General features: G+C 41.1%; 3 protein-coding genes and 1 long non-coding RNA gene across 7 annotated transcripts in view; 2 read left to right on the forward strand and 2 right to left on the reverse strand.

Moving 5' to 3' along the window:
* LOC306793693 (monoacylglycerol lipase ABHD2) overlaps window positions 1-644 on the reverse strand; it is a 30,186-nt gene extending 29,542 nt beyond the window's left edge. For 2 of the 3 annotated variants that reach the window (XM_079291413.1, XM_079291415.1), the window contains exons 1-2: window positions 495-644; window positions 46-134 (exon numbers count right to left, since the gene is read on the reverse strand). The gene's annotated coding sequence lies outside the window, so the exon portion shown is untranslated. The remainder of the gene's footprint in view (window positions 1-45; window positions 135-494) is intronic. The other variant, XM_079291414.1, reaches the window with a different exon arrangement.
* A 1,969-nt stretch (window positions 645-2,613) lies between these two features.
* On the forward strand, window positions 2,614-11,530 carry LOC306789486 (lactadherin-like). 2 transcript variants are annotated; one of them, XM_079285451.1, is made up of 10 exons: window positions 2,614-2,750; window positions 5,335-5,460; window positions 5,543-5,674; window positions 7,936-8,049; window positions 8,374-8,555; window positions 8,643-8,798; window positions 8,907-9,051; window positions 9,783-9,985; window positions 10,080-10,235; window positions 10,866-11,530. In XM_079285451.1, exons 1-10 carry the CDS (start codon window positions 2,675-2,677, stop codon window positions 11,007-11,009), a joined length of 1,434 nt encoding a protein of 477 aa, XP_079141577.1. In that variant the 5' UTR covers window positions 2,614-2,674; the 3' UTR covers window positions 11,010-11,530. The 2 variants fall into 2 exon arrangements, with proteins under 2 accessions (XP_079141577.1, XP_079141578.1); XM_079285452.1 differs by having other exon boundaries at window positions 9,801-9,985.
* A 122-nt stretch (window positions 11,531-11,652) lies between these two features.
* Window positions 11,653-14,338, reverse strand: LOC306789500. The gene is made up of 4 exons (XR_013772662.1): window positions 14,283-14,338; window positions 13,661-13,844; window positions 13,351-13,553; window positions 11,653-12,665 (listed from the first exon to the last, which is right to left on the reverse strand). It is a non-coding gene; the product is annotated as an uncharacterized lncRNA (long non-coding RNA).
* Window positions 14,339-17,780: 3,442 nt separating this feature from the next.
* On the forward strand, window positions 17,781-20,276 carry mibp2 (muscle-specific beta 1 integrin binding protein 2). The gene is made up of 8 exons (XM_079295198.1): window positions 17,781-18,039; window positions 18,664-18,754; window positions 18,953-19,001; window positions 19,200-19,389; window positions 19,479-19,550; window positions 19,653-19,759; window positions 19,849-19,943; window positions 20,036-20,276. The coding sequence occupies exons 1-7, from the start codon at window positions 18,014-18,016 to the stop codon at window positions 19,932-19,934; spliced, it is 621 nt and encodes a 206-aa protein (XP_079151324.1). The 5' UTR covers window positions 17,781-18,013; the 3' UTR covers window positions 19,935-19,943; window positions 20,036-20,276.
* The last annotated feature ends 472 nt before the right edge of the window (window positions 20,277-20,748 follow it).

A 20,748-nucleotide genomic window follows, 5' to 3' on the forward strand; every position in this document is an offset into this window, starting at 1 on the left:
TAATGCCAAGACAAAATGTGTTTATTATGAGCCACGCTGTGTCACTTCATATGAGGTCCGATGTGGCATCAGATCAGCTGCTAGCATTAGCTCTTCCTCTCTTTGTCACGACTCCCAACAAGCCGGAGGTGAGCCTACAGACACAAGGGCACGGGTACCGACGTTGGTTACGGATAGCGAGACATTTGTTAGAAATAAGCACATGTCTGCACGCCAAAAAAAAAACAAGGAAATTAACCTGAAAATGGATATTTGTAGATTCATGTACATGTTTAAAAAAAAAAAAAAAACTTGGTGTTTTAGCTTGTTTCAGGGGGTTCACGAGAAGGCGGATAACCACTACTCCAAATGTATACGAGACATCAGCTCCGCGTGTTCTTATGTTCTTATGTTGGTCTGTGAGCAGGCCAAAAAATTCCCGTCGCATCTTTTTTCGCCCTACTGGTCCAGATAATGAAAACACAGAAGCAGCATCTTTAAAATAAGCTACTCACCCCTTTAAAGAAAGAAATAATCAGCTCCCTGCTGCTCAAACGCGACAGGTTTGTTTTGTTTTTATACTCGCGGACATGTCGTTTGTTTGTGTCGGTCTGCGTGGCTCTGAACCATAGCGTTAGCTCCTGGATGCGTTGTGCGTAGACTTGATTCACAACTGGCTCAAACGGCAACAGCAAGCTCTCGCATGCTGGCTCTCTCATTGGTTAAAACGGACGGTGACGTGGCATTGTAGCTTATTTTCCACGCCCCCTTTATTTTTCACATCATTTGTGATGTTTATTTGGGTTATAGAATATTCTTTTTAATACGATGTTTCCTTTATTTATGATAGTGTTCCAGAGAGTCACATATTTTATAAAAAACTAATAATTTCCTGAAAGTGACAGGCACGCGAGCAAAAAACCTGTTATATAATATTCAGCTACACTGATCTCCATTTACTGGCATGCACCAGCAGTTACTGTTATAATTGATTGGCTTTCCTGATCCGTTTCCGTTTTGGATGTGATTTATATGTCAACAAATACAAATTATGTTTAATTTACAACTTTAGGAGCATCCACATCCAGAACAAGGCATGTCGTTTACATTTGCAAGAGCTTGTTACTTCTTGCATGTACAGTTCACTGCTGTATACGTATATGTTTAATTAATCACAGATTTGAAGTGACCAATGAGTCTTGATAAGTCACTTTAACTAGTAGTAAGAGGACAAACTCGAGAAGATGTGATTATTGTTGCAAGTACAACATAATATCCACGTGATGGCGACAGAGTTTAACAGATTTATTTATGAAGGTCTTGGCCCCAGTAATGTATAAACAGTAAAATAAAGTTTATTTATGCCAGGTTCCCTGTGAAAGCAGAACAATAATGCAATGTCTAAAGTAAAGTAAACTATTCTTTTGACAATTTTATGTTTACTTTCAACCTCCATAAACACTTAAATGCGAGAGGAAACAAGATGAACCATGATTCTGTAGCTTCATTGTCATGCAATCACTGGTGGGACAGTTATGGCCTTTCTAATTAAATGTTTGGCCAATTATCCAGAGTTAATGAACAGTAACCTAATGTGTGGTGTTGTAGTAATACGTCCTTTAAAAAAAGGGAAACAGTGGAAATGGCCTCAGACCTGTGCCTGCTGTGTTCCTAAATAGTTGGCAAGGGTGAAATGCGGAGTTTTCCCACGGGGATCGGATTCATCCGAAGTAGCTACTAAATTGTTAGCTCACTCCAATTTTCACGCTTCTCCCCCAAATTGGACGTTGGGAGTTTAGGACCTCACAAATAAAGCCTGTAAATGAAACATGGCTGTTATTTGATGTGTGTTTGTCATTCTGAGCTGCAGGTATTTTCACCTTGAATCCCGAAACATAGCGCGACAGTGCAGGTGACCTGACAGGTGTGTCAACATGGGGGGTAGTGTTGCCTTCAAATGCTCATCATAAAAAAGGTTATTTAAAAACACAATTGTTTAACCATGATGACAACTAATTTGGTAGTTTGATAGATTGTAGTGACTTAAATTTTAGATCACCAGGTAGCAGAGCTTATTTAACATTCTTGTTTTAATGTACTCTTATTTGTTTGTTTACCATATTTTATTGTACATTTTAATATTTCCTATTTTTTATTCTTGTCTTATACGATTGCACTGTGTTTATTACTATGCACCAATCACCAAGCCATAATGTGTAACGTATATGGCAATAAACCGTTTTCTGATTTATATGAAGGAGATGGAATTAGGTGAATGCAGCCTGCAGCTAATTAGGTTTTCCTTGTAAATTAAAAAGGCTTTATAAAATAAACAAATACATATGAAATAAACACAAAGCACTAAAAGAAAAAACAACACTTTGGCTTAATTGAATAGGCATCTTTTGTTACAAGTTATAAGAATGACCTAAAATACAAGGCACCTCTAAATTAAAGAGCAACAATATATAATTTCACAATAAACTACCATGGATGGATGTACCATTGAACGTCACATGTCCTTAACGGGTATTATCGAAAAATCCCAGCTGCCTCATTCATCCCCTTCGTACTTCCTTTATATCCCCGTCTGAATTCCGATATTTCCGACAGCCCTTTAAGGCAGCATTAGTTAGACGTTCAGTGCTGCGAACAAACAATCGTGCGGAACAAAACAAAGTAAGAGTAAACAACCATGAAACGTCCCGGAAATATATTAACAGCTACGTTTACAACATTTACTCTCCTACTTTGCCTATGTTCAGTCAGAGGTAAGTCCTTTTTAAGCCATCGACACAAATCTGTTAAATCGCATTCATTCAGAGCTCTTGCTGCCTGTTTATGTTGCTTTCTTGTGTAGAATCTCATAGGTTTCTACTTCTAACGCCAGACTTTGTTTTCCACTGGAGAACTTTGGCACAGAACTATGACAGGCCTACTTAATCTTGTTTTCCATGCCATTTTGTATGTATCCCATTAAGGTAGTTCACCCTTCAGTAGGTCTCTTACTTTTACTGACTCTTGAGGATCTAGTTTTGTTTTTTTCCTACTGGGCGTCAATGTCTCTTAGTGATGGGAAAAGTGGGGGCTTTTGTCTTTCCTCAGTCAACAACCACTGGATGCCAAATGTCTTTCATTTTATTGCTTTTTTTATGGAACAATTACAATTTTCTCTTCTTTATCATTTCCCATCCCCAAATTACCCATGACATACATTCAGGGTTCAGTCATGAAAATATGCAGTTTTTCCAGAACACAGTAAATATGTAATGTGTAAGTCCTTCATCCCAACATGCCATCGTATTATTGTCACGGTGGAATGAGTGATGACATGTGAGACTCTGTTATTACATGTGAGGCTCCTCTATCACAAAGTACTATTTTACACAGTGATTATAACACAAGAGGCAGGTTTGTAAAATAGATGTTACGTGCTGTCATGAAATGTAATTATTTCCTGCAATCACAAGATTTGGATACATTTTATTTGAGCTTACATTTGAATGTATTGTTGTCCCTGGTTGCATCTTTCTGGTTACACAAAGAGATGAGGGGGGGGGAGGACATAACACTATTATGTGCTCTTGTCTGGAGCCGACACAAACCAGCTGTCCACCCACCTGACTTTAGTTCAACCTGGAAATGTGCCGCCAACCAGCAGCACTTAAAATGCTGCCAAATATGGACACTTTGACTGTCATTGCTGCGTTCTTCTGATGATGATGTTTGTGTACGTTCAGGGCCTATTTGGCTTTGCTCCTTACCCACCTGTCAGTCAGGTGTGCTGCGTGTCCTCAGCCACTCTCGAGCTGCTGCGCTGCTCGTTACACAACATAATCCTGCAAGCTCTTAATCCTGCACACGTTCTGTTGTCAGGGTTGGCTGCATAAAAACGTGTTATTTGTTTACAACTTTTTCTATAAACATCAGTCCGTAACCAAATATTAATTTCAGTATCTTTGCAATAAATACTAGCTGATCTCAAAAAGACACCATTCCTTAAATATAGAGCAAAAAAAGACAAACAAATAACATTCCAACATTAATTCATCGGGCAATTTTTTAGGACTTCTCTTCCCACATTAAACACCATTATAAACAATTTTACTAAACTACATTAAACTGAACAACTCTCTTTTCTTTTGTTGTTTAAATTGTTTCCTCTGGTCAATTAGATTGTCTGCCTAGTTCTTAGAGGTTTGACAACAACAATTAGAGAACGGTGACAAAAAATCATGTCCACCGACTCAATATTGTGATTCTAGGCCTCATTGTTAGAGTCTGCAGTCTGTACCTTGTTGTTGAAATGTGCTATACAAATAAACTTGCCTTGCCTTGCAGCATTCACACATTGTCACAAAAAAGTTCCACCTGTTGTTGCTTAGAGCTTGAAGGACTGACGTGGCATCGGTAGTGACTCGGTTGGTTTGAAGGAAAAAAAACCCCCACAAAGTTAAGGCTTTGTAAATTTGACAGCTTCAGTGTGACTCATAAATCTGTGCCCTGCCGCTCCCACTGGAGGTCTATACCATAATTTTCCTAATCCAGACAGGATCTGTGACTCAGCACTTTGGGCTGAAGCTGCAGCACCACTGCTGTTACAAAGGCCAGACACTCCAGCAACAAAGACACGCAGATCAGATTCTGACTGTTAGAACTCAGTGTATTCTGAGCACTAAGACGGTCAGACAATGCCACAAATACATCCCAAACTGGGCATGTCATGTTACCATTGTCACTTTAAATATTAAAAGGGCAGTCAACCAATGTTACACATCACGTTCCCTTTTCTCGTCACAGGGAGGGTATTGTGGGAACCCTGGGGATGTCACCAGGGTTATTGTGGCTTGGGCGTGGAGTTTGAAAGGCGTGGTCTTTTACCAGGGAGGGAGCGTCTAACAAAATATGCTATTGACACAAATTATCGGGAATGTGGGATCTTGTTTTTTGGAATCTCGACCTATAGTACTCGGGACTTAACGTTAGGATATCTCAGGCTCTGTTGTTTCTTAAATCTATCTCTTCCTAAGTCCCCCAACTTCATGAAAGTGCAATACTAAATTTAAAAAAAAATTCAGGAATGATTTGGGAATGATACTCTTTGTTTGTTCCTTCTCCATCGTCTATATTTTCTTCTATTTGACAAACTAAATCAATTCATTAGACCAGAATGACTTGCGACGACCTCCAGAGAATTAGTGGGTCTGTGGCTTGAATTTAAGCGACAGCATAACAAGATCAGGAGGCTCAATGTTTCCACATTCACAGGCCAGCAATTGATGCAAAACAACATGTGTTGTAGCTGCACTGCTGTACTGTCTGTTTTATAACTCCCTGTTTCTCTCATTTCCTCAGCTGACTACTGTGAGGTGAATGTTTGCCATAACGGAGGCACATGTGTGACAGGGATAGGAGAGGATCCGTTCATCTGCATCTGTACGGATGGCTTCGGGGGAGACAGCTGCAACCTGACAGAGATCGGTACGGCAAAGTGGAATCTCTGAGAGGGGAAAGCCCGGTCACATCAGACGCTTTCAACCAATTTGTCTTCCTTCTTTCTCAGGACCCTGCAGTCTGAACCCCTGCAAGAACGATGGGTCGTGCAAGATCATCACTCCAACCAGACGAGGAGACGTTTTCAACGAGTACGTCTGCAAGTGCCAGCCCGGGTTCGAGGGAGTGCACTGCCAGATCAGTGAGTTCCTTGTGCATATTCATGAGTCCGAGTTGCCTCTCTTGCCCTGTGGATTTAAATTTTTACATTCACCATAAATTGTTTTAAATTTGTACTGTCAGTTGTCAGTTTTCTTCGAGATATTTTGCTATCTATTCAATTCATTTGGAAAGCTTTTATTTCACCATTAAGTGCTGACATGCAAGCAAATGAGAGTGAGTGAGAGAGAATGTAAAGCCACATTTTTGTCCGACAGGCAGAGTAATAGAAATAGCAGAGCGGGCTCCACTTTCAGCAGACTTCTCTGTGAGCACATGAGCATTTTCCATCCTGTCACGTCATCATCGGTGAAAGAGGTGTGTAGTCCGCTCAGCATTCCCATGAAAGAGCCTCATTCAGCGGGTTCTGCGGTCATTCTGTTCGGCTAATTACTGAAAGATCACTCCAAGTCTCTTAGCATGCAGACGCCCTGCACGTAGGTCCAACACTGCAACTGTTTGTGCTCAAGCTTGACCAAATCAGATGAAGAAGAATTTGATAAAAGTGAATCCTATCATATCCTCTTAATGTAAATGACTTGGAATTATTGCTGACTTTTAGGTTTATCAGTGGAAGAATGACTTGAAATAATTAGAAAAGGAAGGAAATAGAGGAGTATTTACTTCGGGCGTGAAACTCACGATCAAAATCTTCTGGAGCATAAGAAGTGTTTCTGAATTGAAACAACTATAAGCTTTGTGTGAACGACTGCAGAAAGAAAAAGTCATAGGGATGAAAAATATCAAATATAAGTAACTTGCATGACTTTAATTCCTGCTGTTCCTGAAGAGGCCTTTTTTGTGAATGAACAGCTCTCCCTCTGGAGCCCACAGCCTCACCACCAATTGTAGTCTTCCTGCACTGTGGTCGTCTACTCCCTAACATTTTCTCATTTTGATTCAGTCAGACGTCACAGGCTGGACTGTTGGAATGAGGTTTAAACTGTCCCATATATTACGTACAGTAAATGCACAGACATGCAGTCATACTTGGCAGGAATGTCACGTCAACAAAACATGTGAAAACTAATCCCAGCTGAAATCAGTGAGGCTATTTCACGGCCCTTCTCTTGGTAGGATCACCTGTTTCTCAGTGTTATCAGCTGTGTTGTGCCAGTCTGGTCACAGCCAGACAGGCATGTGTTTCTAAGTTGTGACCAATCCTCTTAGTGGTAACGGGAAAAAGAATTAAACTGACCCGTGTGGCATTACGTCAACCTGTCACGTGCTTAAGTTCTGAAGTCTGGTAGAGTTAGTAAGAGAGGGGAAATAAGACTGGACAAGTTACATTTAACTTCACATCTTCCTGTGGGATCTTATTTTGTAGTTTGTACCGAATGTTAAACAGATCTTGGCTCATAATCAGCAAATTGAGACGTTTTCTTCTGTGTCAAAAGTAATCCGGGTTGATTGTTGTCTGTGCAATACGACAATGAACTGCTAGTAGCCAAAAGCAGCAGGACTTTAAATGATAGAGATGCACCAGAATGAAAACAAAAAGGCTACCGGCTAAAAACACAGTTAAATGCTTCAATAAATTCAACGTAGGATAACTTTAGTGCATTGGTAACATTCATTGCAGGATAATGCTGACTTATGTTCCAGATGTGGTATTTTAACCACATGATCGGACATCGTTCAGGGCACTGCGAGGCTCCATAGAAGACAGGAAACTGAAGTTAGGCGTTGTCTCAAAGGGGAGCTTAACTTCAATTTCCTGTCAAGGGAGCTTGTCAGATTTTCGTCAATAACTCTCATTAGTTTTTCTTCTGTATCTCCTCCCATTACATGTACACAAAATAATACAGTGTGGCCTGGATTTGGTCGTAGCTATATTTTCATCACCAACTCCATTAATCTGGGCCTGCAGTTAACCGGTGGAACCCAGATTTTCGAATAGAAAAAAGTATTATATTGCTTGGTCTTATGTCTGAATAGCGGTTGAACTATCATCTCTCTCACAAATTGGTTTAGCATCCCCTGTCCCTTTTATCACGATCATAATACTGATCGAGATAAACCATGTAGACATGCTGGTCCAGCATGCCACCTAGTGGAGACTAGAAAGCATTACGTGTACAGTGTTCAAATAGGATGCAGGAAGTGACCACTGACTTGCTTTGTTGGAGGAAAACAAGGCGTCCACATCTCTTAACAATCATCTTTTTTGTGAGTCCTGATGGAAGTTAGTTTGAGGAGTTGGAAATAATGCAGTGAGTTGCTGTCTTTTTCTTTTCTTTTCAGATGTGAACGACTGTGCCAACCAGCCCTGTAAGAATAGAGGGATATGTCGAGATCTCGATGGCGACTACACGTGCCAATGCCCCTCGCCGTATGTTGGAAAGCAGTGCCAGCTAAGTACGTTCACCAACTACCCACTTTTCCTAAAAAACATGTTTTCAAAAGGTGTAAATGAAATCTAAGTTTAGTATTTTGTATTAGTACTACTAGTGGTTAGTCAAGCACAAGTAAAAGTTATTTTAAGTGGAAAACTTTGAAAATACACGTTTTTTTAACACCACCATTAAACTTTTAGTGGACACAAAAAAGTTGCACTGTAATCCATGTGGGTTTCAAACTGTAGAGAGGTAACAAATTAAAACAATTCAAGACTCAAAAATACTCACAAACAGGAGAAAGTGTAGTGACTTGCTTGCTAATATTGAAATGTCTGTGTCCCAGGTTGCATTTCTCTGCTGGGGATGGAGGGAGGAGCGATCGTGGAGTCCCAGATTTCAGCTTCCTCTTTGCACTACGGCATTCTGGGTCTTCAGCGCTGGGGCCCGGAGTTGGCCCGACTCAACAACCAGGGCATCGTCAATGCCTGGACGTCAGCAGCCCACGACAGGAACCCCTGGATCGAGGTGGGAGAACCCGAGCACTTTAAAACCGCGAGGCTGACGGCCGAGAGCTGGGACGCTGACTAACACTTGTTCTCTTGTTGACAAAAGATTAATATGCAGAAGAAGATGCGTCTGACGGGCATCATCAGTCAGGGTGCCAGTCGCATGGGCACGTCCGAGTACGTCAAGGCCTTCAAGGTGGCGAGCAGCTTCGATGGAAACGCTTATACCACTTACAGAGAGGACGGCCAACGGAGGGACAAGGTTGGAGGACCTCCCTTGTATTTAACACAAGTTACTCCCGATGTTGACCAGCAGAAAGCTTCTCTTTCTTCCGATACTCGTCTAATTTCCTGTGTCCGTGGGCTGCAGGTTTTTATTGGCAACACCGATAACGACAGCACCAAGACCAACCTTTTTGACCCTCCTATCGTGGCCCAGTACATCCGCATCATCCCTGTGGTTTGCCGCAGGGCCTGCACGCTGCGCATGGAGCTGGTGGGCTGTGAACTCAATGGTAAACACACAGAAAACACCCGGTTACAATTTACTTATCGACGAGTAATTATCTTATTATTATTATGATACATTTGATGTTATTGAAAAGGAACAGACAAACTACAGTAAGTTCAAGTTGAGGCACGTTAAAGCCTCTGTGAACTTTCCATTTGTTTTTCAAAAATATTCCTTGAAGCCGTCTCTTTTGTTTAACGTTCCCTCTGTCTGTTGTTTTGGTGTGTTTATTTCTTCTTGCTGGGCTTACACTGAAAAGCAAACTTGACAGTCGAAGACTTTATTTTAGTTACATAACGTGGCCTCCATCCAGCCGTGGTTAGATAGAATATGAATAGTATGAACAGTGTTCTGTGTGTAGGCCTCACTGTGCAACAGTTAAAGCAGCGATTCCAAGCACACACACGCACAGAGCCAGAGAAAAAACACACACCGCCATCTTTTTGTCCTTCTTTGAACATGACACAGAAACTTACACAGAAACATGGTGGATGTTTACACACATTAGTGCATGCATTCTTCTGCTCTGTATGCCTCTTTCTGCTCCATCCTCTTGGTCAGTCTTTGGTGTAAAACTGATTTGAATCAATCACATTCTTCTGAATATTTCTTCAGATGGATGAAAGTTGAATTTAATTTCTTCGGGTGTATTCTTTTTTTTCCTCTTTCCTCTTTCTCATTCTGTCGCTCTGGGTTTCCCCATCCTCCCTCTTTCCGCCTGCTTTTGATTCACAGTTTATTCAAACACGGCAGGTTGCTCAGAGCCTCTGGGAGTGAAGTCTCGCCTCGTCTCGGATGGGCAGCTGTCGGCCTCCAGCTCTTTCCGCACGTGGGGCATTGATACCTTCACGTGGCACCCTCAGTTTGCCCGACTGGATAAGCAGGGGAAGACAAACGCCTGGTCTCCTGCACACAACAACCGCTCCGAGTGGATCCAGGTGAGGGGGGGGGGGAATGTCACTACTGGTAAAAGTGTCCTTCAAAGCCAGCAGGTGTTGCAGAGTATCAGTGTCTCCGTTGTTCCTTCACCAGGTCGATCTAGAGAAGACAAAACGACTCACAGGCATCATCACTCAGGGGGCCAAGGACTTTGGGGTGGTGCAGTTTGTGACACTGTTTAAAGTTGCCTACAGCAACGATGGAGAGTCCTGGAGTATGGTGAAGCAGGAAAACACCGGCAATGATAAGGTCAGACATACTGTATGTATATGTATGTATACGTCTTCATAAATGAGTCTCATTTCAATGCAGAGCCTCTTTTCTGGGGCATGTTTTGCATAAAAAGCAACATGTAAAGTTTGTAAAAAGAAGTCAAACCGCTCCCCTTTCCGTTCTCTCTTTCCCTTCATGATTGATGAGATGTATTTTATGTCTCTTGCTGGAGAAGTGGAGCCATGGCTTCTCTCTCTGAGAGAACTAGGACATTTTTAGCTACAATAGCTGGTACCCAGAAGATCCAATAGAACTGTAGCTTTGATGTTTTTACTGAGCGGAGAGCCGCAGCAGGCTCGTGGCATCAAGATGCTTCCCGGGGGCTTCGTCTGAAAAGCTCTGACCGTCTGGGTGGGGCTGGAAGGATCTGGGTCGTAATGTTTGATTAACAGCCCCTGATGGTCAGTAAGACATTCAACCGATGTATTTACCAAACGTGTACATTGCAGGATGCCCACTTCCTTCCTCATCACCTGTTTCTTCTTACAACAGAATTGTTGCTCTTTGCAAACTGAACAACCTTAGACAGAACATGCTTTATACAATAACTTCTGCTCAATAGTTGATTGTTTTTACTTTAACCATAACCTTGACATTTATTCGCAGCTTTTCCAAGGCAACATTGACAACAACACCCACAAGAAGAATCTATTCGAGGCTCCGTTCTACGCCCGGTACGTCCGCGTCGTCCCCTGGGAGTGGCACGAGCGCGTCACTCTGCGCATGGAGCTGCTGGGCTGCGATGATTAGAAACTCGTCCGACAGTGCTCCATCCTCATCCGGTCGCTCCATCTCCTCAAAGCACAGCAGAGGAATAAAGCTCCCGTTGGCTGCTGGGACTGTGACACTTGTAGCACTTTCTAACTTTAATGTTAATAACATTGTTTTGACATTGCTCACAGAGAGTCCTGTATGAAGTAATACGTTGAATTTGAATAGCTTTGGATAAACACTAAATTTGCTCTTAGTTCATATTATTTACTCCTGATTTCAGGTGCTCGTAAGTCGGTAGACGTGATAGTCATGCTCTTCACCTCTTCCAGTTGTACTCAAAGCTAAAGTGCCAGTTTTAACCAGTTAGCAACCCCACCTTTTTGTTTTAACAGTCTGCGGAGGACAGTGACTCGAGCACGAATGACGCAGGGCCTGTGCAATAATGTTTTGGCATGTCCAACAATCCTGGAAGAGGTTATGTCCGAGAGTAGAAAATGTAATCTTTCAAATTTGAACTGCAGCCCACTGATCTGATCAATCAAGTGATGGACCTCAGCAGATTTTTCAGCAGATTTTTCCACTATACTTACAAATAGTGTCATTGCATTTAAATCCTTTTTACAACAAATGTGAAATATGTAGAAAGACGTGTAGAAAATAAACATTGTTTTACCGTACATTCTTTTTTTTATTATTATTCATTGTTGATCTTGAACTGCGATCATTTAATCAATGTTTTTTTGCTGTCAAAGTATGACTTTGCATTTAATTTGAAGCTCTCAGAACAGAATTAAACTCAAACGTTTCCAATACGAACTTGCTGCATCCGGCTTTCTTCACACACTGTCCCAACCACGATAGATATGTTGGGATTCTTCTCCACGCTGGACTACCGGGCTTTGGCCTGCTGTTTACAAGAGTAATTACACCCTGTTAGGCACTCAATTCCCTGCTAAACTCACAGTCCTGGTATGTTTGGCCCCTGGCAACAGCTTTCATCTCTGTGAAATGAATACAGTGGAGGACGAAGCATCTCTGACACATCTGTCCTCACTGTTGGTGTCTGTGCCTAACTGAATATATGTGTATTTCTTGCATGTATTGCACATTTTCCTATAAAAGCACAGAGCCTCCGGGAGTAAAAAAAATACAGCTACCAGCTGGACTCAAACAGCCTCTGCAACAAACATCTGCTTTCAGAGAGTTTGGGAGTTTTCACCCAAGATATTCCTCCACAAACAGCTGTACAACATGAGCTTAAATCTTATTGTTGGCCCTACTCTAAGAACAATAGTGATTCTGTAACAGGATTTGTCTGCAAAAAAAAAGGCAAATTAAAGCAAAGATACTGAAACTCTACTTCTTACAATTCTTTCAATAAACCGTAACAAACAGGAAACACTCGTTTGTTGATGTGCGCGTAAACCCTTTCTAGTCAAACTCGGCTTCGAAGAGGAGTCTCTCGATTTTCATCCTGACCTCTGCCTTTTTCTGCGGGGACAACTTTTTGAACATTTTCACAAGGTTCATGAAGTAGAATTCATCGCAGTCCTGTGGTTTGTCACTGTTTGTCTGCACAGTTTGGACAACAACAGGAGTCTCTCGCTGGCTGCCGCTCGCTCCTCCGCTGCGTTGGTGGTCCCGATCTGTGACGACGGTTAGATCGTCACCATCATCGTCATCGCAGCTTTCCTGTGAGGACAAAGCAGAACAAAATAATATGTATGGTGTCTGATTACAGTGATTTAACTTTTAGGTGGTATAATGTTTGTGATAGAGAAAACATCCAAAGATGGCTGAAGAAGTTTGGGCCACCGGTCCACATTAGCATGTAACGAACATTTAAAACATTTGCAATTGAAAAAAAAGTCTCTTCTAAGATTTTGACATTCAAGTCTATTCAATCGATTATGAAGTGTTTTACGATAAGACGGATTTGTTTTTATCAGGAAATCCTTGACAAACGTAGACTCCCTCCTTCTGCAGCTCATGACTTCACATACAGGACGTCGATTGTCCAGTACACCCCATCACATGCAACTTATGATGCCAAAAAAGGTCCTGAAGAACAACGGAGTTACAGACGTAATGAATCCAAAAGACACCGCAAGATCACAAATTACAAAATGTGACGCTTTGGCACAAGTGCAGGCTGGTTGTAGAGTCAACAGGCGCAACGGTTCGGCTTCCATTCAGTCATTAAAATACAAAAGATGGTTTAAAAAATATGTTGCCGACAGTCAAACGTGATGGAGGAAAGCTAGAAAAAGCTCTGTTCATTCACGGATGAGAAAAGAAGGAACTTCATTCATACCCAAGATCATCAGAAAACTTAACTGTTAAATGTAAAGTGCATCATACATGGTCACAGGCTTACTATGTCAGATGAAAGGATGTCATCCTTTGCAGGGGAGGTTGATCCTTTGGTGTGTAGTTGGGATGATTGTGAGTCTCTCTTCTGTAGGCAGACTAGCACATGCTTGTTAAGATCTTGGTTCCTTATCCGCGTGGCTGGGCAGTACACACAGTGGTAGTGTGGTTGATTCCTGCAGCCCAGCCTGCATCTGTGGACTGTGTACCCTGACATATACAAACAACACATTGTATTACGAATCAATTAGGGATTCATTAACTTTGCTGATACTGTCAAGTAAATCACAAAAACGAAATATGTCATGAAACTTTACCTTGAAGATGAATGCTTTTCTTGAGATGCCTGTCTAAGTGACGCCTGGCTCTGGAGTAGTTGGTCGGTTCGAAGGAAGACGATAAACAAAATGGACAATGAAATTTGGCAGGATGGCAGCAATTCTTGCATTTTTGCAGACGAGGAGTGGATAATCCCTTGTGGATAGATATGTGGAGCTGAAACTGATTAAAGAAAGTCATTAGTAATAAACATCAGCCTCGGACGTATCAACTGTCCTTTCACTACTTAATAACGTCAGCTACAACAGTCTTGTTGTCTGCTCTCATGTAATATATCTTAAGTGATGTGAACGCGTTTACCATTTAAAGTTTAAACTATGATATTCAAGACACCTAACGCAAAGAAGCGTCAACAGAGCAATTTTCATTTACATCCGAGTCTTTCAACAGGATTTGCAAGGTAGCTAGCTAACGTCAGACAATTAGCTCATAGCTTGGCAAGTCAAGAAGACAACTTCAGGTATTTAATTTAGTCTACTAACCAACGTTACATGGCTGAAAAGTTTAAACAACATAACGTTCACACGTGACTTAATTGTTATGTTTGTTATGATTGTAAAGAGTCAGTAATCATTGTCGTTCGTTCGTCGATTTACTTACTTTTATGTCTCGGTGTCTGTTCATCTTTTAAATTCTTCTTCTTCGTCTTCTTCTTTATTGGTGGCGCAGGCGCACTACCGCCGCCTACTGGACTGAATGGAAAATTAACGTAATCTTGAAAGTTTCCTAGAAAGGAAATAAATAAAGGGAAATATTTTCCATATAATTAGCTTACAACCCCCATTCACAGGTAAAGGTGCATTTTGTTTACCTATCAGGGCCTCAGTGTGTCCCATCCTCACATGGTTAAATACTGTTTTTAAACACACACCTTCCTTTACTGCTCTTATATCAGGTGTACAGAGTTGAAGATGACCCCCTCCTTTGTAATGTTTCTAAATGTTGAATTTACTTGTTTTTTAAAAGTCCACCTCCTCGTTTCCCTTCAGACCTACATGAGCAGGAACAAAATACACATCTTGTTGTATTGGTGGAAATCCCATGAAAGGCTTTAAAACAGAATATCTTTGTACTGCAATTAGGTTAACTGTCTCTTAAGAAGAAAACAGAGGCAGACTGAAACACTTCAACCTCACAATCTTTTTTTAAATTTCAGACAAGAAACTGAGGAAGCAGCCACAGTTTTCATTTGTTTTTAGATTTGGTTCTCGCACACATTGTTTTTTTCTATCAGAAATATTTTTTTTAATCATTGATCATCATTTACTCCAGGAAATGTAAAATTTGTCACACTTGCAAATGCATGTACCTTCAATATTTCTTCTAACACATTACTTGGGTTCAATGTCACTTCCCAGAATGCCTTTGGAGTTGTTTCAAAGTATTTTCTTCACTGTTATTCCGCTCACATGCTCGTATTTGTTACTGTGTGTGACAAAAAAACAGTCTATCCCTACTGGGTGTGTCTCAAAGAGGGAAAAACGTCAACTATTCAATAATTCCTGAACTTTTTGCCATCATTAAAGCTGAACCACATATCATGCTCATCTGTACTTTACATTAACAGATAATAAACCAACTTTTGTTGTCTCCTGAAAGAGTTTCTCCTTTGTCTGGATGTCTTCTTCTTCTACTTCACCACTGAGAATGATCTATAACAGTATAATAAACGTGTCACAGTCCCTGCCTGCCTGATTTGAGTGTGTGTTTTTGTTATCTTCAGCCTTTATTAGTACAAACAGGACCAAAACTTCTCAAACTGAGGTCTGATCACAGCCAGCAGATGGCAGCCAGGTATTAACTCTCTCAGTCATATCAAAAGTTCACAACATTTAGAGGGATTTGAGGATTTATTCCGCAAACAGCACTTGCGTACCCCTCGATTTTACTTGATCCACCAACTGTATCACACGGCCGGATTGGACGGTAGATTTCATATTTCCACGAATTCACTGTGAACGAGCTGCGGTCATGCAGAAAATCTGGCATTCATGGAATACAATCAGATTAAATGTGAAGAATGCCGGATGACACAAATGTGACTGCTTGAAAAGATGTGAGGTGAAATGTGACAGCTGAACAGTGGAGAGGAGGACACAGTGTGGACAGTGTACAGTCAGTTCACACACCTCGCAGGTCTCAGGTTTATGAAACATTCATATGTGGGCTGCGCAGCTGATTCAGCAACTCAGGTCTTCATGTCAGGAAACACTGCGGCGAAATAAAAACAGCCACAGCTGAATTTCCACTGAATGGACCATTTAGATATATGACACAAAGTGTCCATACAGACAGACTTAACATCTGCATTACATGCTGGGGAGAAACACTGAGCTATTACGCACACCACTAGAAATAGACAAGAGACAATAAAGCCACAACTACTAAAATTCATCGAGAGGAAGCCGACTCATGCTCTGCCCTCCACACCCGTGACTGAAAGTGTAACACAATATTTGTGTGAGTGGACAGTGGACACACTAATGAAGACTTGTATTAAACTCACCGCCAGTTCCTGTGGAAAAAAAAGACATTATGATGGAAAAGAAAAACAGCAGACCACGTAATTTTACAGCTACGTTAAGATGTGTTTTATTGCCACTAAATTGACCAAAACTGGAACAAAATAAAAAGCATGTGAGCAAATATCAGATTTGCAAATACAATGTTTAGACTAGAATTAGAATTTACCATTTTCCATACCTGTTACTTTATTGTACTTGCCGTTTTATGTAATTTCGTACTTATACCACGATACTCATATTTCAGAGATAATTAATGCAATATCTGATGTAATTGCTTCCAAATTGACTTTGTTTTTTTTACAAAACACATAACCAGGTGATAGAATGTGATCGAAATGTCCAGCATTCTATAAAGTAATTAAAATGCTCTCCACCTCGTCCAACTACAACACTGAAATACTGCGTCCATGTTGTGATGCATCAGCATTAATCAAAGTTTATTCATCACAGCTTGACCACCTTCAAACATTATATCAGTTTAAAACCATGATTATAAAAGCTTTTGTGCAATAAATAGTTGTAAATAAAATCTCCTCCAAATTGGCAGAATGAAGTCAAACTGAATTCCACTTCTCTTGGCGATCTCCGCCTCATAGCTGAGGTTCTCGAGGTGTAAACCCCAACATAAGTAACATTTTGGTGCAACCTCAGAAACCTGTGTCATGGAGTCGGTTGGGAAGTTTCTAAACTAAACAGAGAGAGGTCAGCTGCAGGCTGGTGAAATAAACACCACAGCAATGTGAGTGTGTCAAGAGATGTTGTCCTTTAGTCTTTTGTTTGTGTCTCTGATTCTGACACCAATATGAGCTTTATTGTGTGTGTGTGTGTGTGTGTGTGTGTGTGTGTGTGTGTGTGTGTGTGTGTGTGTGTGTGTGTGTGTGTGTGTGTGTGTGTGTGCGTGTGTGTTTGTTGGTGTGTATTGGTGTTAAGTGAGTACAGCTGATAACACTGATAAATGCAACTAGGCTGGCATGGAAAATGAATAAGGGGGTACTCCAGTACATTTTGGAGGCAAACATTGTACTTTTTCCAAAAATCTATAAATAAATTATGATTTTTGTATTATTATTATAGATGAAATACCCAGCAGTATATAGAGTAATTAAAAATAACTCCACATTTACCAGCTACAACATTAAAGTGATGACCAAAATAATCCAGCAATAATTATAATGCAACAATGTAATACATATTTTTCTCAAATAAACTATTTTGCATTTCACTTTTGATATATTTAGGAATATGTTGATGCAAATATGTTTGAACTTTTACTGAAGTATTGTACTTTTAACAGAGTATTTCTACACTGTGGTATTACTACTTTTACTTTAGTGGTACATCGGAGTATCACTTTCTACTTTTGTTTTTTTTCACTTTTATTTTTCACTTATTGTATAAAAACAAACAGACTACATTATGGGGTTTTAGGTTAGAAGGTGTGAAGTGGGTGTAGGAAGGAAGGGTGTGGAGCTGCGGTAACACTCGCTCCTGATTGGCTGTTGTGGGCTTTCTGTGTGGCTCGAGGCTGTTTAAATAGCCAATCACGTCGCCTCTCCTCAGCATGTGTAGTAGCTGCAACGAGCAAACGACCCTCTCTCGGTGGAACACCGCGTCCGAGTGACATCTCGTCTCTGCGCTCGCCTTACTCACTTAACTTAAGTGCCATGGAGGAATCAAATAGTTGACGTTGTAACCTTCTCTTTTTAAGCTTTCTTCCCGTCTGATCACTGTGATCCTGAACCGGTTTACTGACGTTTTGAACTCTCAAACGACACTTTTTGTAACGAGCATTGACCATCCGAAATCATGAAGTACATCATCGGCATCGGCGGGTGAGTTGAGTGAATGAAGCTCGCTAAACTAGCAGGCTAAGTTAAGCTGCTAGGCCTTCGAAGACCGGCACACGTGGAGAGAGGGCGCTCATGACATCCGCCAGAGTGTTTCTTTCCTTTTGTTGTCCTGCTGTTCAGTTGCCAAATATGGCTGTGTTCATTTTTTACAGTTTCTGTAATCCTTTCTAGCAATGTCTGTCAATAAATAGAGCTAAAGCTAACTGTTCCTGGCATGTAATAGAGATGACCAAATCAGCGATTTATTTGTACCTGTAAAACACCCATTTTTACATGTGACGTTAGATAACGACGCCTAAAATCTATTTAAAGTGTACTTTTTGTGGTTGCATGCTACACACTGCTCTGCATGGCTTTTTATGGTTAAAAAAAAGTGTTTTATTGTGGAACCAACTAAAAATGTATCTAATGTGTAATTACATATATTTAACATGCATTAGCTGCCATGTTGAATGTAGGCTGTAACTGCACTTCCTAAACTGGATGTGCCAGATTCAATATCTAACGTGATGGTCAAACGTTAATCATTAATCTGTCACTTTATCAGATGACAATGGCTCCCATTGTCAACCATTCATTGTATCGTTATTGCTGTGTTCCATTCAGCGTAACCAATGGAGGGAAAACCACCCTCACCAACAGGCTGATCAAGAACCTGCCCAACTGTTGTGTGGTACATCAGGATGACTTCTTCAAGGTGAGCCACATGCACACACACCTCTTTGAATTGTGGGGTACCGTTAACCAAAGGGATCGCTCTGAGTAACAAGTCGGTGGGGTGTTTACACTTGCCTGTTTTGACCTAGTGAGTAAAAACACTGTCAGAGCCATCCGTCTAGCAGAGTGTAGCTCTAGTGGAATGTACCGTGGTACATCTTATCAATGTATGTTTCAGCCCCAAGATCAGATTGAAGTTGGTGAAGATGGCTTTAAGCAGTACGATGGTAAGCCTGGGTTTTTATGACTGGATTTGTGAGGGTGTTTGTCTCGTCTGTCTGCTGCTGTGACGCTTTGTTCCATTTTTTTTTATCTGCATGCAATATAGACAAAGTTGAAGACTGTTTCTGACAATTTTTTCTTTGCAATTTTCTATACATTTCTTCCTCCACCTCCATCCTCTCTCCCCGCCTTTTGCGTTTCAGTCCTTGCTGCCCTGGACATGGACGCCATGATGAGTACCATCTATGCATGGCTGGACAACCCGGTGAAGTTTGAGAAGTCTCACGGCATCAATAATACCCTGGATACCGAGATTGTCCCAAAGTCTGACGATAAGGATGAGGAAGAGTCTCACATCCTTATTGTGGAGGGCTTTCTGCTTTACACCTATGGGTAAGAACATGTGCTGTTTACGTCACCGTTCTCACTGTAAAGGAATGCAGCCAGCCAGCCTTGATATTGATTTGTCTCTTCCCTCGCAGACCTTTGCTCGACGTGCTCAACCAACGTTACTTTATTTCCATCCCATATGAAGAATGCAAAAAGAGGAGGTGGTAAGTGCCTCAGTGTTCAGACGCTGTTCTTAACTGGCGTGTATAGTCTGGTCTGCTGTCTTTATTACCGTTCTGTAATTGGTGTTGTGCGTCTCTCTGCAGCTCTAGGAACTACACGGTGCCAGACCCCCCCGGCCTATTCGATGGCCACGTCTGGCCCATGTATTTGAAACACAAGAACATCATGGAGTCATCAGATGTTGACGTCTGTAAGTTGGTGCATTTTTGGAACAATCACTACTTTGTCATTTACAGACAACGTTTCTCCTGTTGATTTTCAATGCGTTTGCTATTACAGTGCAGCTAGATGGGACCAAGTCAAAGGAACAACTGTTCAACTTTGTCTACGGCAACATCCTGAACAACATCCAGAAGTCTTTTTAACAAACAAAGGTAACTTGATCATCAGACTTTACTGTAACATAATCTTTGTGTCCAAATGTCAGATTCTGACGTGTTTTTTTTTTTTTCTTTCTGTATTGCAGGTCATACGATCAGCTAAAGGGAGCATGTACTCCGCCTGCAAGCAGAACACCGCCTTGCCTTAAGTTTCTACCTGGCAGCTCATTTAGCTGACTGCTACGATTTTTGTAAATGTTTAGCTGATTGCATCAATTGCTGGCATGTTTTTATACCAACCATATTTATTGCTTTGTTACAGCCCACGCTCAAAAGAGAGTTGATGGATAGTTGCACTTCTATGTCAATAAATACTCCTGCCAACTCTGTGCTCTTCTGGTTATTTTAAGGGGAATGATGAGCTCTTACTCTTTGCATGTAAAGCTCAGTGAGCAGGCGGCTTTCACTATCCCGCTCACAGGCAACAGTTGGTGTGTGTGATAAGTGGAGTCGCAAGGCTGAACCTCGTGACTTCAGGGCTGGAGCACAACCCTTATCTAAACGCAGACGCACTTGGGCTATTTCTCTGGAAGTGCTTAAGAACGTATACGTCAAAGGAACCTTTACTTGATTTCACAGAGTAAAGGCTCTTTGTAATGATGCAGATGACATCAATAAGTTGATGTTTATGCATGATTTTACATGTTTTTAATAAAGTACAGCCAGTTGATAATGACATTGGGCAGTGCTGGTCACATGCAGTATGTGATGAACATGTTTTTATTTTTTTTTATTCCACAAACTCATAACGGCCTGGTCTACCTTGGTTTGTTCACCTTAATCCTGATCTTTTGGAATG

The sequence above is a fragment of the Melanostigma gelatinosum genome, assembly GCF_949748355.1.
Source record: "Melanostigma gelatinosum genome assembly, chromosome: 2".
In the NCBI taxonomy this organism is placed as follows: domain Eukaryota; kingdom Metazoa; phylum Chordata; class Actinopteri; order Perciformes; family Zoarcidae; genus Melanostigma; species Melanostigma gelatinosum.

What these genes read in the sequence shown, in the direction of transcription:
- mibp2 (XM_079295198.1), top strand. Translation starts at nt 18,014, where the DNA reads ATGAAGTACATCATCGGCATCGGCGG. An exon ending in TACATCATCGGCATCGGCGG is followed by an intron (nt 18,040 to 18,663) that starts GTGAGTTGAGTG and finishes TGTTCCATTCAG; the next exon opens with CGTAACCAATGGAGGGAAAA. An exon ending in ATCAGGATGACTTCTTCAAG is followed by an intron (nt 18,755 to 18,952) that starts GTGAGCCACATG and finishes TGTATGTTTCAG; the next exon opens with CCCCAAGATCAGATTGAAGT.
- LOC306789486 (XM_079285451.1), top strand. Translation starts at nt 2,675, where the DNA reads ATGAAACGTCCCGGAAATATATTAACAGCTACGTTTACAACATTTACT. An exon ending in TGGAAAGCAGTGCCAGCTAA is followed by an intron (nt 8,050 to 8,373) that starts GTACGTTCACCA and finishes TCTGTGTCCCAG; the next exon opens with GTTGCATTTCTCTGCTGGGG. An exon ending in ACCGCTCCGAGTGGATCCAG is followed by an intron (nt 9,986 to 10,079) that starts GTGAGGGGGGGG and finishes TTCCTTCACCAG; the next exon opens with GTCGATCTAGAGAAGACAAA.